Source organism: Sus scrofa, chromosome 5 (assembly GCF_054392235.1).
Source record: "Sus scrofa isolate SSC_HxYL_T2T_F1_AM1 chromosome 5, Sscrofa_HxYL_maternal_Yorkshire_Landrace_v2.0, whole genome shotgun sequence".
NCBI lineage: Eukaryota > Metazoa > Chordata > Mammalia > Artiodactyla > Suidae > Sus > Sus scrofa.
Window position 1 is genome coordinate 21,597,383 of NC_139387.1, and position 15,448 is coordinate 21,612,830.

A 15,448-nucleotide genomic window follows, 5' to 3' on the forward strand; every position below is an offset into this window, starting at 1 on the left:
ACCCCGGGAGGACCGTCGGGTTGCCACACCCATCTATATTGGCTGCATGTGTCTTCTGCATAAAGATAACCCTAGTCCTTTAAGTGCGTTCCGTTCCGTGAGGGCACTCTAGCTGTCTGCTCCAAGTTCGTTATTTGGGGGAAGAGATTTGGAACCAATTCTTTCTTCCATTCTTCCCCTCTCTTTGGAACTGCTCTTCTGTCAGTCAAAGAAAATGTTTTTGCCAATTCAATTTCGTAGAATGAAAGGAAAAAGCACCATGACTATGGACTATTGCTTCTAGGGTCTGTCTGTCCTTATTGATGACAGGGATAGCTGAAGCTCTAATTTGTAAACATAGGTCTTGAGACAAAATTTGCCAAGTGGGGTGTACATATGCAGACCCACGATTCCCTTCTGTGCCACGCACAAGAATTTGAATCGGGATGTCTATGGATGCCCATGAAAATGAGTATTATGTGTACGCTTTTGCCTGGAGTATGGAATAAAATTGACCTCATGCACCTCTAGGGTCCTCCGAGGGGTGCAACCACTGGCAGCCTTTAGTGAGTGCCAGCAGGAATGCAACTGAGGGTCCTGTGTGTGTGTGCGCGCACGCCTGTGCGGGCACACATGTGCATGTGTGTTCGCGAGTGCACGAGAGAGATTTCTCCAGGTATGGCGTTTAGTCATAATAAGGAATGTTGGCCTGCTGGCCGTGTTTTCAAGCAAATAGGCTGGCAATACTACATAGAACAAATTTGTTTATAAAGCAAAATACTCATCTCCAAAAGGCTCCTGATTTTGGAGGAAAAGATTGAAAACCCGAAGCTACCACTTGCCCTGCAATGTGCAGCCCAGAAAAGATCCCCCGCTCTAGAAGGGGTTTCTGAAGGAAGGGGGTGTGTGTCCTAAGTGAAAGAAAAACAAAAGCTCCCATGAGCCAGGCCCAAGAACCTGCCAGTCCTTGGCGACCCTATAAAACTTGGGGGGGGGTGTGGAAGAGGTCTCTGTCCCCCAAACAAACTCACCTTTGCCCCCGCCCCCGGATGTCCACCCCCCCCACACCGCCGGTCTGGGGCACTTGGGGCTCAAGCTCTTCGGGTAATCCCCTCCAGCCGTGGCGCTGCCTGGGAACAAAAGAGCCTCGTCTAGACGCCGCCATAAAGCGCACCCCTGGCTCCCCCCCCCGCCCCCCCCCGCGCCTCTAAACCCAGTTTCATTTCGCTCTTAACGACCCAGTCTGGCCTGTGTTAGAAAACGCTTCCGCCCTAAATAGTAAACAAATCCGCAGCGGACAGTCCTGGCTCCCCCAACCCACCCAGACCCCTGCTCCATTACCCCCTTGCCCACATGTCCCCCCTCTTCCCCTCCTGCCTTTCTCGGTTCTCAGCACCCCCATCCCCTCCCCCCTCCCAGTAAATAAACCCGAGGCCGAGTTCAAAGTTTCCCGGAGCTAAGGAGGAATGTTGGTTGTAAAAATCCAAGTTTATAGCGCACGTGGGAGTTTACAAGGGTATTAAGTGGTGTGGGCTGAGAGAGCACTCTGGGCCCCTCCCCCTCCCACTATGGGCTTTGGGGGTGCAGCAGGAACCTGGGGGGCTTGAAAGGAGGCGTGGCTGGGGCCAGCCTTGGGTTTGGGGTTTCTTTGTCACTAAGGCCTCCAGGTTGCTGGGGGATGGCAAAATGAGGGTGTCTTGGGAGAAGGTTGACAAAGCCCCGCTGAGCGCCTCTGAGCAAAAGCCTGCAGGTCCCAGGCGTCCCAGACGGAGAGGATGGGGAGCTCAACTCTGGGGAAGCCAGAAAGTTGCAGACCAGGTGTCTGAAAGGTGACTGGAGCTGGGAGTACCTGGAGCCCTTTCCCAGTCAGAGGAGGAGATAGTACCCGGGTCTAACTTCTCGAGTGGGTTGAAGGGAGAAGGGGTTTTTCTCACCAGGGCAAAGAAGAACTTTGAACTTCAAGGAAGTCAAGGGCGCCACCCCTTCCCTCTCCCCGCCCCTCTCCGGAATCTGTAGGGCAATTCCTTTCTGGACCAATATTCCCTCAAGGGGGCAGCCCCTGGGGTTGCCTGGTGCCCCAGAGCTGGATAGTGCTGTTTACTGAAACTTCCCAGCTTAGAGCCTGCCAGAACTCTGTGCACGCGACTGCACTCTTTATTATTCATATAAACCTTTGGAAAAGGCAGCGCGGGGGAAGTTTTTATAACTTTGTTTGGCATAAAAGTTTTACAAGATGCCTCCTCCCTTTCTGAAAAACTTAAAGTTTTGGTCTTGCCATGGGAATGAAATCTCAGGATCTTTGGGAGGCTGGGGAGAGAGAGACCCTGGGGCCCCAGTGGTGGCGGCGGGCGGTGGGGGGCGGGGGGTGGGGGTGGTGGTGTCTGGAGCTGCAAAACAAGGCTTAAAGGATGGGATTAATCCTTTCTGAGGCTCACCTTGGACCCAGCTTTGGGGGCTGCTAGGAAAGTCCTGGACACTCTGCTGTTGAGACACAACCTTACAGACCCCCAAAGTTTGGACAGTGTCAACAGGACCAGGCAGATCTTCCCCATCACATGCTCTTGTTCTCCTGCAGGCATCATTCTCTCTCCCCTCCTCCTTACACACACACACACACACACTCACTCACAGCCCTGCACACACCCTCAACCGCTGCACGAAGTGGAGACCCATAACCTTGACTCAGACCACCAAGTTGGGAGAGACTGCACACACAGCCCTGCATCCCTGCCTCCTGTAAACTCCACAAAGGGTCCGATGAAAGACAGAATTCAAAACATGCCTGGCCAGAGGTTGCAGCTGTTGTAGGACCGAGAGAGAGAAGGAAAGCTGCCAGACCGCAGCCCAGGAGCCTGCAAACAAAGGTGCCTGTGTTGGGACGTGGCCTTGGGCCGCCAAGCCTGCGAGTGACCCCCGGACCTGCCCCCCACCTTGGATTGACATACCCACCCTCCTCCATTTCCCCTAATTGCAGCCTCCTCGGGACATCAAGTGGGCTCAAACGGGGGGCTATTTTAATGTTCAGCTCTTCAAGTCAGAACAACGATGGAGTAACTTCTCCAAAGACTGGCCTGATGGATGCAGCTCCGTCAGGGTGAAGGACTTGAGGATACCAAAGCCCTGAAGCTGGGCACATCGGGGGAGCCATCGGAGTCCGTGGTCAGGATGTGACCCAGCGCCTGCTTCTCCTTCCCTCTAATGGCGACTGCTGAGGCCTGGCCGCCCTGCCCGCCCGCCGCCAGCCAGCCCTACACTTCGCCTTGTGAGGAGTCGAGTTAAGGCTGAAGGCGGGAGAAGGTCAACTCCAAGCTTGAGCAGCAGCGGGGCTGGGGAGGGATGCTGCAGAGCCTGGTTCTCTCTCTCACTGAGTCCAGCACGACAGAGAAAAACAAGAAGGCTAGGGGCGAAAGCCGAGGGGAAGGTAGGCACTGAGGAGGAAAGAAATACTTTGCAGAATAAAGAAAGGAAGGAAGAAGAGAGAAATGAGGAAGATAAGAGAAAGAATCAGAAAAGCAGAAGGAAACAAATGAATGGCAAAGCAAAAGAGACGGAAGCAAATACAGAGAAAGGAGGAAGAGGTAAAAAGAAAGAGGAGGAAAAAAAAAAGATGGAAAAGAAAGATCTTCTAAAAGGAATTTAGCCGGTAAGAGAGAAGCGGGATTTTCTCTGGAGTAAGCCGGCGACCACAGCCCTGCCTCCGGCTGGAAACCCAACCTACTGGGCAACTTGGGAGCAAACCACAAAGTGGGGAGCCAATCATCCCCCCCCAAGGCATCCCCCTATCCTCCTCCACAGCTTCTCATGGATGTGTTTGCCGTCTGTTTTCAGTTCAGGAGGCAAAGTTAAACAACGGGCTGGTTTCGGCGGGGCAAGAAAGCAGTCATGCTGACTCTCAGACTTCAGGATGCTGGGATCACAGGGAATACATTTTGGGGTAAAAGTGAATATTTGTGGCCGCGTATCTACAATTAAGCGCCAAGTCAGACATGTGTATAGGTGGGAACCTCCAGAGCATCTGGGTGCAAAAGTGTACATTGTCCAGGTGTGAGAGTGACTCTGATGGCAGGGCTGCTGGGGTGGTGGAGATCCGGAGTGGGGTGGTGGGAGATCCAGAGACCAGAGGCCCCTCCAACTGTCCTCGGCCTTCCCTTTCCTCTTGTATCTGTGTGAAAAATCTCTTTTGGGGGGACAGTTTCTGAGTATTCTGTCTTTTGCTTGGGATTTCTCTGCTCCCAATTCAGCCGGGGGCAGAGCCCAGTGTTAGCGAAGAAGAAAGCAAATCCTTCCTTCAAGTTTTGAGAAGAGAAGGAGTTACCTGTGCCTTCAAAATAAGAGGGGAAAAAAAACCCTGCAATTTTTAACCACCGGTCTGATTTTGTTTTCCATTTCACTGGAAGAGATTTCAACACGCACACTGTCTAATTATTTTATTTTATTATTTCACCCCAAAGGGAGAGACACCCTTCCTTTTTTTCCACTTCACCTCTGGAATTTCCTAGATGACTTCCTTAACCTCAAGGGGAAACTCTGCTAATTTTCCTTGGAGAAATCAGGGTGGCTCTGGGGCGCTTTGAGGGCTAGAGTCCGGAGAATAGCCGAGGTTCCTTTCTGTTCCTTGAGCCCTATGTTTTCCTTCTTCTGTTTTCACATGGGGACCCCTAGCGCCCCAGCCCTCAGCCCCAGCCCTATTGGGACCCGCCAACCATCCTAACTTAGTCTGCAAGGAGCACCCTCACCTCTCTGGATCACAGTCCTACTGGCGGGCGGCAGGAGGCCCAACTCCCCAGCCCTGCGGCCCTTCCAGGGTCCAGGGACTGGGAAGAAGGGCACAGGGGGCCAGGGCTCTGAGGGTGGGGAGGGGTTGTCAAAATGTAGGTGCAGCTCTGGCTTGAAGCTCCTAGTTGTTCACATCCCCAAGTTGAGGCAAGAAGAGGGAGCTCCGGAGTCAGGCATAGACACAGCACTCCCCGGAAAGTTGGGGAAATGGCTGAACGGGGTGGCTCTAGCAAGGCAGAGGTCTCCTGGACCCCCATCCAGTTCCCTAGGGGTGCAGGCCTGGGGGTCTTGGCCCCGTAGGCAGGGCCAGTGGGCGCCCGGCAGCGGCTGCAGGCAGGATGGCCGATGGCCATGGCAGCCTGAGTGCCTTTGAACGCCAGGCCCCGGACGGACAATAGGACAGAAGCGGCCTTTGCTCCTGGCCTCGGAAAGACAGAGCCCAAGGGGGTCAGAGCTGGGACCCACACCCGAGTGTGCTTTCCAGGGAACCCTTCTCCCAGTCCTCACCCTCACGTCTTCTTTCCTTTCGCCTCCATGGGGGCAGACCCCAAGTCTGCAAAAAACCCAACAAGTTATTGGAGTCTGCGAGTCTGCGTCTTTGGGTTCTTGTTGAACAGCTCCGGGTTTGCGTTTATCCTGCATAATTAGAGGCAAACATTTGTCCCACCGGGGGTCCCACTTAGGCTGATGAATTTGATTTCTTTTTTCATTAATGGGCCGTGTTTATCATACTTCTAATTATTTCAACTTTAAACACTATTCGTTCTTGTGAGAAGGTGGGAGTGGAGGCGGGAAGCTCCATCTGGGGGGGGGGATTATTTCCACTAATAAGGGCAAGGATTCTGAAAGCAACTCCATCCCCTCCCAGGGCTGAGTGAGTCAGGGATGAGGGTCGGGCTGGTACAGGAGACAGGTCTCCAGGCAGGCGGAGTGGCTCTGCTTCTCTCCCGCTGGTTCCCCAGGTTAAGCCTGTGGGGCTTGATGTTTTTGAGAGGTTATCTGGAGTTTGTCTCCCTCTACTCTGCTGCCTCCCTCACCCCCTCCCAGGCTGGGCTCAGACCCTTCCCTTTCGAGGCTCTTCGAAACCTTCCGCAGCCCCAGCTGATCCCAGCCTGGCCTGGGCAGAGGCTCAGGGAGCGCTGTCCGGGCCTCCGGCTACCAACACCGAGAGAAAAACCAGGAAAAGCTGAGGTGAACAAGCAGCGGCACCTGGGTGTGGGGGAGAGGGCTCAGCAGACCCCAAAATGGGGGGCAAGGGCTAGGGACTGGGACGCCAAACTGCAGGAACAGGCACAGCAGGCAGGAAAAGAAAGGAGATGTGAAAGAGGGGGGAGGGAACCCCCCAAAGCCATATAATTCTCAATTGCTTTGGTCTTTAATTTCATCGCCCCATAAATGAGGAAATATCAGTTCCCATACTAAATTTTTATCCCCGGCTGATAAATATGACGGGGAATTTTCGTTGGGTCCTCGTAAAAGCGAACAGTTTCGATCAAACTGGTAGGGAAAGACTTATGCAGATAATACAAACAGAGTGGCCATAAAGTCTCCGCGTTTCCCGAGGGGTGGGCGGTGGGACAAATGGCTCCTGGATTGACTGCCGCCCAGGCCGTCCCAAGTCTCGTCTGGGGCCTAAACAGCCTAACCTTGCCCGGGCCAAGCCCCGTGCCGAGCCCATGGCGACCCCTGCAAAGGAAAACACGAAACCATTTCAAATCTCCCCTGGCTGCCCGGGCCGCGAGGCACACGTTACACCTTTCTCTTCCAGTTTTCCCGGGGTTCAGGGACCCCCCGCGCCTTCTCTCTCGCCCTCTGGATGAGAGAATTCGGCAGATTTCTCGCCGAAGTCGCCTTCTAGCAGCCGCGGCTTGGGCCTCCCTAGAAGCGAGATCCAGCCTTCTCACTCCTCCACGCCAGGGCGGCCGGAGCTCAGGTCCTTTCCCGGCCAGGCTCCAGCCCTTCGCAAAGTCAAAACCCGAGGTTCGGTCCAGGGGAAAATGCGGGGCGACCGGAAAGACAAGTTATTCTGCAGATTCCGTTTCCTGAGGAAGGGGTGGAGAGTTTAGTTCGCTTTGGAAGAAAGGCGATGGAGAAACGGAAAGAACTGTTTGAAACATACCTTGTGCCTTATTTCTCGCTTCCCTGTATTAAAAATCATAACTAAAACATAGACGGGTCCCTCGTCTCCTCTCAAAAATGCCCCCGGTTCATTCGCCCTGTAAAGGACACTTCCCTGGGTCGGATTTTGGCACGTCTGTTGTCCTGGTTTCCCGGTTGATGCGCGACTCCCCCAAACCGCCGTGGGCCAGCGGGTTCCCGCTTTCTCTCTGAGAATTTTCCCTGTTTTCGTGGGGGCAAGGTCAACTGGCAAGCGAGGGCCACCAGGGCCTGGAGCAAAGCAGTCGAACCGGCTCCAAGGCCAAAGCCTTGCAGCCCTTGAGTTGATAACCCAGGAGCCGCCCACCCAGCCAGGCCCAGGCCGCACTCCCTGGTCAGGGAGCCGAGCGCCTTTGGTTACCAGCTGCCTCCTCCCGCGACCCCTAATCTCCTCGGAACCTCCTTCTCCCAAGCAGCCCCAAAGTCATGGTGACCTCCTCCCTGGCCCGCCCCAGACACTGGTGATTCCCCGTCAGTCCCCAGAGGGAACTTGCAACTCAGCCAACTTCCGTGACGGGCGGTCCCGAGCTGAGGTCCCAGCCCCAAGGGCCAAGCCCGACGGAGGAGGACGCAGGAGAGCAGAAACTTTAGTTCTGTTTGGGCTTCCTTAACTTTTTCTCGCTCTTTCTCTGCCCGCAGGAGCCCTCCCCCAAACCTCACCCCACTCCCATCCCACGGGAAGAAGCGGGGGCGGGGGCCAGGGCGAGGTAGAGGGGAGGTGAGGAGAGGAGAGGTACCTGAATCGTGTCTTGACCTTTTAATTTGAATTTGACTGTTTTGAGCCCCGAGTTGTCTCCCTCTCTCACTCGCTCCCGCATTTTCCCCCTCTCCGCCCCCCTCTCCCCAGGAGTTACAGGCTGGTTCCCGGGTAAACAAACCCCATTCTCTCTAGGACCCCCCCATCCCCCTCCACCCCCCTCCTGCCCCTGTCGCCCCGGGGGCCCTTCCTTTGTTCGCGGGGAAGGGCTCGGGCGCTCCTACCCCGAGGCGGCTGCTAGGTGGCGCTGTTACTCCACGCTGAGCGCTCCGCCTGCCGACAACTTGACCCCGCTGACGTCACGGCCGTCTGAATCATCAAGGCCATTTTCAAATCCCATTGGTCTAGCCGTCACATGGTGAGGACCGAATGCGCGGATAATTATGGAGCTGATATTTCCCCCCCTCCCCTTCTTTTCCCTCCCGCCCTTCCAACCGCCCCCCCTCCCGGATGGGGAAAAAAAAAAGATGTCAGCTCCTCCGCTGTAGTATTGCTCCTTAAAAACCCCTCTCTCTGAAAATGACATGCCCTCGCAATGTAACTCCGAACTCGTATGCGGAGCCCTTGGCTGCGCCGGGCGGAGGAGAGCGCTATAGCCGGAGCGCAGGCATGTATATGCAATCTGGGAGTGACTTCAACTGCGGGGTGATGAGGGGCTGCGGGCTCGCGCCCTCGCTCTCCAAGAGGGACGAGGGCGGCAGCCCCAACCTCGCCCTCAACACCTACCCGTCCTACCTCTCGCAGCTGGACTCCTGGGGCGACCCCAAAGCCGCCTACCGCCTGGAACAACCTGTTGGCAGGCCGCTGTCCTCCTGCTCCTACCCACCTAGTGTCAAGGAGGAGAATGTATGCTGCATGTACAGCGCAGAGAAGCGGGCGAAAAGTGGCCCCGAGGCAGCTCTCTACTCCCACCCCCTGCAGGAGTCCTGCCTCGGGGAGCATGAGGTGCCCGTGCCCAGCTACTACCGCGCCAGCCCGAGCTACTCCGCGCTGGACAAGCCGCCCCACTGTGCCGGGGCCAACGACTTCGAAGCCCCTTTTGAGCAGCGGGCCAGTCTCAACCCTCGCGCCGAACATCTGGAGTCTTCCCAGCTGGGGGGCAAAGTGAGTTTCCCTGAGACCCCCAAGTCCGACAGCCAGACCCCCAGCCCCAATGAGATCAAGACCGAGCAGAGCCTGGCGGGCCCAAAAGGCAGCCCTCTGGAGAGCGAAAAGGATCGGGCCAAAACTGCCGACTCCAGCCCAGACACTTCGGATAACGAAGCTAAAGGTAAGGCCGCCTGGGCCGTGGCCCGGCTGGGACGCTCGGGCACTTGGTCTTCGTGGCTGGGGCGGGGGCAGAGAGAGGGTTGGGCCGAGGAGGCCTTGGATGGTACTGGGAATGCGACCCCGGCTTGCGACTGGTGTCTGCTGAACGCCAGGCGGGTGGCGCGTCATTTGGCTAGGGAAGGTAAGCGGCGAAGTGGAGGTGCCGGGCCGGCAGCGGCCATGGGCGCTGAGACCGGGGTGGTGCGCACCGCGGGCAGCCTGCTGGCGCCTCGGGCTGCCCAGGCCGGGTGACTGCTCCAGGTGCGTGCTGGCTTTGGTTTGCTTGCTCTACGCTGGTGTCCTGGGGGGCTGATGTCCCCTCTGCTTAGGTCAGAAGCTTGCAAAAAGCTTAAAATGGCGATCTTGGGCCATGGACCAGGGAAGGCTTGGGAAAAGGGGGATTTCGCTTTACTGCATTTTCCCAGTTGAAAACTGTTTCCTGCGAAGCGCGATTTGTTGTTCGTGGGTCTGGTTTGTGCCTGCGGTTTGGGCTCCTGCGGTTTGGGGCTCGGCCGGGGGCTTCGGGCAGCCGGGCTGGGGCCGGAAGAGGTGGAGGTGAAGGGCTGCCTGCGGTCCCTCCCTCCCCCAGATGCCTAGCCTGCGAATGGCGTTGGAACAGGGCACTGGGAATGTTGTAAGTTTTTTGTCTTCCCTTTGCATTTTTTTCTTTCCTTTTTTCTTTTTCTAGTTACATTAAAAAAAATTTTTTTCCCCTGTGGGTTTCCAAAAGCAGCTTATAAATGAGTGGTTGGGAATTTCTGTGTGCATGGTAAGCGGTTTTCTCCTGAAAGGCAGTGTGGCTTTGATTGGATTTCATTGTGATTTTGTTTGGCGAGGCAAAGCCTGGTCAGAGTTCAAGCTCAGGGTTCAAGATTCATTTCTGCTGCAGGAATTGGGGCCTACAGGACCTTTCTCTGACACCTGGAGAAAAGGTGGAGGAAACGGGAGCAGCAGAGGAAGGCTGAGGGGACTTTTCCTGAAAAGTTGGAGCAAAAAGCATCAGTAAAGGCCCAACTGGCAGGAGGCGGTGGGGGGGGCAGATAAACCTGCTCCCCCCTGGCCTTGACTACTGGAGGCTGCGTGTAAGAGGAGCTCTTTGGGTGCAGAGGCAGATAAAACAGGGAGAACTGAGCAGCCTGGGGGCAGCCTGGGTCTTGTGGTGCTTTGTATATGGATGCGGTGCACACGCATGCCTGGCGGCGACCTATGTCACACTCACACACACTCACGCATGCCCTCTCACACACGCACCCTCACCCTCTTGGGTCTTCTCTGCAAACCAATGGTGGTCTTGGCAGATCAGCCCATGGAGACCCTGGCCAGAAGAGGGGCACCCGTGTGTTCACGAGGGTGAGCGAGGTGGAGAGGGGCACACACACCCAGGGAGCCTTCCTTGTGGCACGTGTGCAGCACAAAAGTTTAATTTTATACCCTCTCCCCACACTCTGAGCTTGATGGGAGTACAGATTTAGGGTAGGAGAAGCTGTGTTCTAGCTCCACCAAAAGCAAAGTCAAGGTTAACAAGCCCACCTCCTAGCTTAAACAGCCCCCATTCCCGCAGGCTTCCTCACTCTCCCGCCCTCCCCACAAGGATCTAAACCCTCCCATGACAACTAATCCCTCTCACTCTGCACTCTGCCTTTGCGCCCTTCTTGCCTCTCACCCCCCACACACCCATTTTGGCATCTCCACCAGGCCAGAGGCAAGAGGGCTTTGGGCCAGACTTCCCCATTTGTTATTTCTCCCCTTCCCCAAACCCAACAACCTCAATAAGGAAATTAATGGCACAGAGTGAGAGGTGGAGAGTCTTATACAATTTGGCAGGAAGCTGCAGGTGCAGAAGTGGGAGCAGAATTAAGGACGTTCAAGTGTTTTAAACTGCAGCCTCAAGTTTGCATTTTCCTGGTGGCTCCTGCTTCTCCCAAGGCCCTCAACCCACTCCCCATCAGGATAAGATCTGGGAACCTGGCAGTTTCATTTGGCACAGGGGGAGGCAGACAGAGCCCTGAGCCATCAGCAGAGTCCTTTGCTGGGTGTCCCTCCTGGGTCTCCGGACTCTGGGTTTTTCCCTAGAAAAGATGGCCAAGGACTCTTCTGCTGCTCAAGGAGCCGGGCTGGTCCATTTCAGCAAGATCGTGTGCCAGGGAGAGAAGCTGTGGATAAGAGAGTGGGAAATACACCCTGTATTTACACTGTCTCCTTATATAAACAGACACATGGGTACGTCTCTGTGTCTGGGTGTACATATGTGTAGGCGTGTGTAACTCTGCAGAAACACACATGCACACGCATGCATGCATATCTACATAGACTAGCAGGAGATTTCCAGGAGGCTGCCTTTCCTCAGGATCTCGCTCTCCCTTGACCTTAGGTCTCTGGCCAGGGCAGTTGTCTGAAGGCCCCTCAGCATGCCCCAGAGCTGTTACCCCTGACCTCTACTGCCTGCACAAGCTCCCTGCCTCAGCTCCTCCTGGGGGAAATGGCCAGGAGAGGAAGAGCTGGCAGTGGGAGCTCCACTGGGGCAGAGTGGCTCTGTGGCACGTCAGGTGGGAGCCAGCCAGGGGTGGGGTTCTGATGCAGAGACGGCTGCAGTGGCCTCCGGTGGCAGAGACTGAGGCCCCAGCCCAGCATGGAGTTGAAAGGGGCCAAAGCTCTCCAGGAATTGCTCTGGGCAGCGGGGTGGCCTCTGTCACCGGGTCTGAGGCCTGGAGAACACTCTTCCCGCTGGTTGGGTTTTTCCAGAACTGGAAAGGAGCAGAGACGAGGAAGGGTCTGGTGAGGCTTAGAGCGCCCACCAGGGTCCGCAAGCTGAGGGAGAGCCGGGGGTAACTCAGAACCTGCGAGGTCCAGGTGGATGGAGGTGGTTTAAATTTAGTAGATGTGTTGGATGCAAGTACCTTCTGTCCTTCTCCCCTGTAAGTCTAGACCCCAAAGAAATTCTAAGAGCCCCCAAGCCTGAGAAGACCCCACCCACCAGGCCTGTGGGGCGACAACAGCTCCCCTGCCCTCACTCCCTCAGCTGCCCCCACAGCAAGCTGGCCGGGCTGGCCACGCTGCCTGCGAGGGTTTGCGTCTTCGAGGGATACTTATGTAAATAATGTTATTTTTAACAGAGGAGATAAAGGCAGAAAACACCACAGGAAATTGGCTGACAGCAAAGAGCGGAAGGAAGAAGAGGTGCCCCTATACTAAACACCAGACGCTGGAATTGGAGAAAGAATTTCTGTTCAATATGTATTTGACGCGAGAGCGCCGCCTGGAGATTAGCAAGACCATTAACCTTACAGACAGACAAGTCAAAATCTGGTTTCAAAATCGCAGAATGAAACTCAAGAAAATGAACCGAGAGAATCGGATCCGGGAACTGACCTCCAATTTTAATTTCACCTGAGCGCGCGGCCTCCCCCCCCCCGCCCCTCCCCCCCTTTCCTCTCCCCGCCCCTCCTCCCTTTGTGCCTGGTGGTATATTTTTTTTCCCCTCCCTGAGTATAAATGCAACACGCCCGCAAAAAAGGCAAAGACCTCAGACTCTCCATCCAAGGGACCTATGGTTCGTGCTGCGAAGATGCCTCCACCTAAAGCATGAGCAGTGGGGTTCGGGGGTGTGGGGTGTGGTGTGCCCGCATAGACGAGGGTGGGAGTGTGGCTGGTGTGTGTGTCAACCCCTCACTCACCCACGCACTCACACATAGCATCCTGTTCTCCAGGCAAAGTTAAGGTCGAATCCACCCGATTGTAAGGGAAAAAAGAGAGGGAAAAAAAAATTAACCAGAGAAGGTCTGTAATCTCGCAGAGCACAGTCAGACTCGCTCCTTCCTTGCTGCATTTCCTCCTTAGAATAATAGACGTTTTGGAAAGTTCGGCTAGTGTTTGTGTGTTTGTCGTAGCGTCCAGCGCCTCCACCAAACCCTCTCCGTGTCTTTACCTCCCAGTCGCTCTGAGAATCTGCTTGAAGTCTCGTATTTGTACTGCTTTCTGCTTTTCTCCCATCCTCCCTGCACCCCCACATCCCCCATCCAACTGCCATCTCAGAAATTCCATCCAGAGGAACAAAAAATTTTTAAAAATTAAAAATAGGACATAGTGAAGCGAAGACAGAATGCCCCTCCCCCAAATATCGCCCTGTCCCTGTCTGGGAGTTGTGTTATTTAAAGATATTCTGTACGTTGTATCTTTTGCATGTAGCTTCCTTAATGGAGAAAAAAAATCCTAATAAATTTCCAGAATCGTAATCCTCAAATGGGTGGTTTTTTGTTTTTAGTGTTTTTTTTTTTTTTTAGCGACACCCTCCCCCCAAAGAGGCTGAGTGTGTGGATGTGTGTGTTTTGTGTTTGACTCATCTCCTAGAGCCTTTCTAGAACGTCTCTTGGCGGGTTTAATGTAAGTGAGAGACCATAACGTTGATTTAAATATTATCCAGGTGACCACAATAAGTCAAGGTCATAAAACAGTAATGTCAGGACGGTCTTGGTGCGCGCGAGAGGTGGATTTTATGATCTGCAAATATAATGTGGTGCTGCAGTAAAAGATGCATTTAAAGGTGACTGGAGGAGGGAAAGAGGCAGAGAGCAAACTGCAATCTTGAGGAGCAGACGGATCTGATTGCCTGGGGTGCTGGGCCAGGCGCACCCCACCGCTGCTGGGGGGAACCCCAAGAGCCCCCCACCTATCCAAGGAGAGGAATAAACTTAACCGCCGGAGGGGGACGAGGAGCTCAGCCACCACCCCCCCTCGACAGCAGCAGCAGAAGCGCGGGCAGCAGCAGGAGGAGGAGGAGGCAGCGACAAGGTAAGAGAAGCGGTTTCTTGTTCTTCTCTTGGCGGCGGAGTGGGGACTAGCGGCGTCCCCAGGTGCCCGGCGCGCGGCGGGCAGAGCAGGGAGGAAGGTGTTTCGGGCATCCGTGCTTGCTGAGAGCCCAGGCGTGCCGTGTGGCGGCTCGCAGCGAGGGCAGTGGCCACGAGCTCCCCCTCCCTGGCCCCGTTGCCGTGGGGGTCGATGGTTAAAGGGGTAAATTGGTGGTTTTTGGCTTCTTTCTCTACTCGGGCACTTAGGGTCGCCTCGAGGTCGACACATGGGTCTAGATGTCGCACAGTCTGGTCGTCTGCTGGGGTGGGGGGAGAGCAGGGGGTGGGTGGGCTAGAGAAGGTTGGCGCTTGAAGCTTAGGTTTTCCTGCTTTCTGCTGGTTTGGATGTGAGCCTGAGCCAGGCTTTTGGTCCCCACTCTCTCTGGCCATGGGCAAGTGGCCTGATGGGAAGAGGCTCTGGAGCGGTTTCGGCCACACGTAGAGGAAGGGAAGCCGGAGTCCAGCTGGGAGACGGAGAGGATCAGAGGGAAGCTAGGAGGAGCGCACAGGGAGCCCGAAGGGCAAGACAGGGGACCCAGCTCGAGAGTGGAAGGACACTCCAGCTTCCCCCAGGGCCAGGGCCAGAGGCAGGGGGATAGCCCCACTGCAGGGCTGGGGGCGGGGCAGGGGTTTGGCGGCTAGAGGTCCCATTTCACCAGAATCCCCCTGAGCAATTTGCTTAGACCAGAAGCGGATGAGGCAGTCAGACCCCCTACCCACCCAGCCACCCAAAGTCTGCTCTCTAGTCCTTAGGGAGGTTGTGGGGGCGGAAAGGGGGACGGGGCTGAATTTCTTCCTTCCCCAACCCCCTTCCCTTCTCCTCCCGATAGATGCAAAGCTGAATCTCCCGCCCTGCTTGCTCAGCTGATCTGTGGCTTAGGTAGTTTCATGTTGTTGGGATTGAGTTTTGAACTCGGCAACAAGAAACTGCCTGAGTTACATCAGTCGGTTATCGTCGAGGGCCCCAACCCACCTATCCCCGCTCCTTCCTTCCCCGGTGGGACTGCCCCCCAGCCCCACCAAGATAGGGCAAAGTGTATCCAGACCGAGGAGGGCAAGCTGTGAGTGGGGCCGCAGGGCAAGTCTGGAGAACCCCCGCTTTGTACCATCCACTCCTCGGCCTGTCCCAATCCCCGTGATTGAGAGAGAGGAGTTTTTCCTGCAGCTATTGTTCCCTGGGCCCAGCTGATGGAGACAGACAAAGAAGGTCTAACCAATTCCAAGGAAATTCAGGAATTTGAGTAAGAGGTGGCCTGGCGGGCCAGCTCAGTTGGGTAGCAGGGTGGGGCAGGGCAATGAGGAGAGAGGAGAGCACAGAAAGAGAAAAGAGTCTCTGGGAGGCTTAGCTTCTCCCACCTGCCACCTCCAAGGGGGGGAAAAAAATCTGCCTCCAGTCGGCTGGGGCCGGAGCTTCTCCTTAGAAAAGTGGGGTGCCTGGGGTGCCCAGAGTTGGGGGACTCTGAGCACCAGCTTAACCACCTCCCCTTCCCCTTTCTATAGCTCCATCCTCAGGAGAAGGGCATGTGTAGGGTGTTAGTAGGCTAGGGGAAAGCCATCAAGTCCAAGTAGAACCCCCCCACACACACACACACATCCTACTGGGAAACATCAGGGCAAGAATCTGGCT

At 55.5% G+C, this 15,448-nt stretch overlaps 1 protein-coding gene, 1 long non-coding RNA gene and 1 other non-coding gene across 5 annotated transcripts; 2 read left to right on the forward strand and 1 right to left on the reverse strand.

The window, feature by feature from the left end:
* Positions 1–4,391: 4,391 nt before the first annotated feature.
* LOC110260668 (uncharacterized) lies at positions 4,392–7,312 on the reverse strand. The gene is made up of 2 exons (XR_002343965.2): positions 6,875–7,312; positions 4,392–6,797 (listed from the first exon to the last, which is right to left on the reverse strand). It is a non-coding gene; the product is annotated as an uncharacterized LOC110260668 (long non-coding RNA).
* A 763-nt stretch (positions 7,313–8,075) lies between these two features.
* Positions 8,076–13,217, forward strand: HOXC10 (homeobox C10). Of its 3 annotated transcripts, none has more exons than XM_021091726.2 (3): positions 8,076–8,276; positions 8,414–8,939; positions 12,091–13,217. In XM_021091726.2, the coding sequence occupies exons 1-3, from the start codon at positions 8,223–8,225 to the stop codon at positions 12,366–12,368; spliced, it is 858 nt and encodes a 285-aa protein (XP_020947385.1). In that variant the 5' UTR covers positions 8,076–8,222; the 3' UTR covers positions 12,369–13,217. The 3 variants fall into 3 exon arrangements, with proteins under 3 accessions (XP_020947385.1, XP_020947384.1, XP_084811953.1); XM_084955827.1 differs by adding an exon at positions 11,349–11,438 and having other exon boundaries at positions 8,094–8,939; positions 12,088–13,203; XM_021091725.2 differs by having other exon boundaries at positions 8,076–8,939.
* A 1,460-nt stretch (positions 13,218–14,677) lies between these two features.
* On the forward strand, positions 14,678–14,784 carry MIR196A-2 (microRNA mir-196a-2). The gene has a single exon (NR_049171.1). It is a non-coding gene; the product is annotated as a microRNA mir-196a-2 (primary transcript).
* Positions 14,785–15,448: the final 664 nt, after the last annotated feature.

Coding starts and splice junctions, on each gene's coding strand:
- HOXC10 (XM_084955827.1), top strand. CDS start 8,189: ATGACATGCCCTCGCAATGTAACTCCGAACTCGTATGCGGAGCCCTTG. Junction 8,940..11,348: donor TTCGGATAACGAAGCTAAAG/GTAAGGCCGCCT, acceptor CCTTGACCTTAG/GTCTCTGGCCAGGGCAGTTG. Junction 11,439..12,087: donor CCTGCACAAGCTCCCTGCCT/CAGCTCCTCCTG, acceptor TGTTATTTTTAA/CAGAGGAGATAAAGGCAGAA.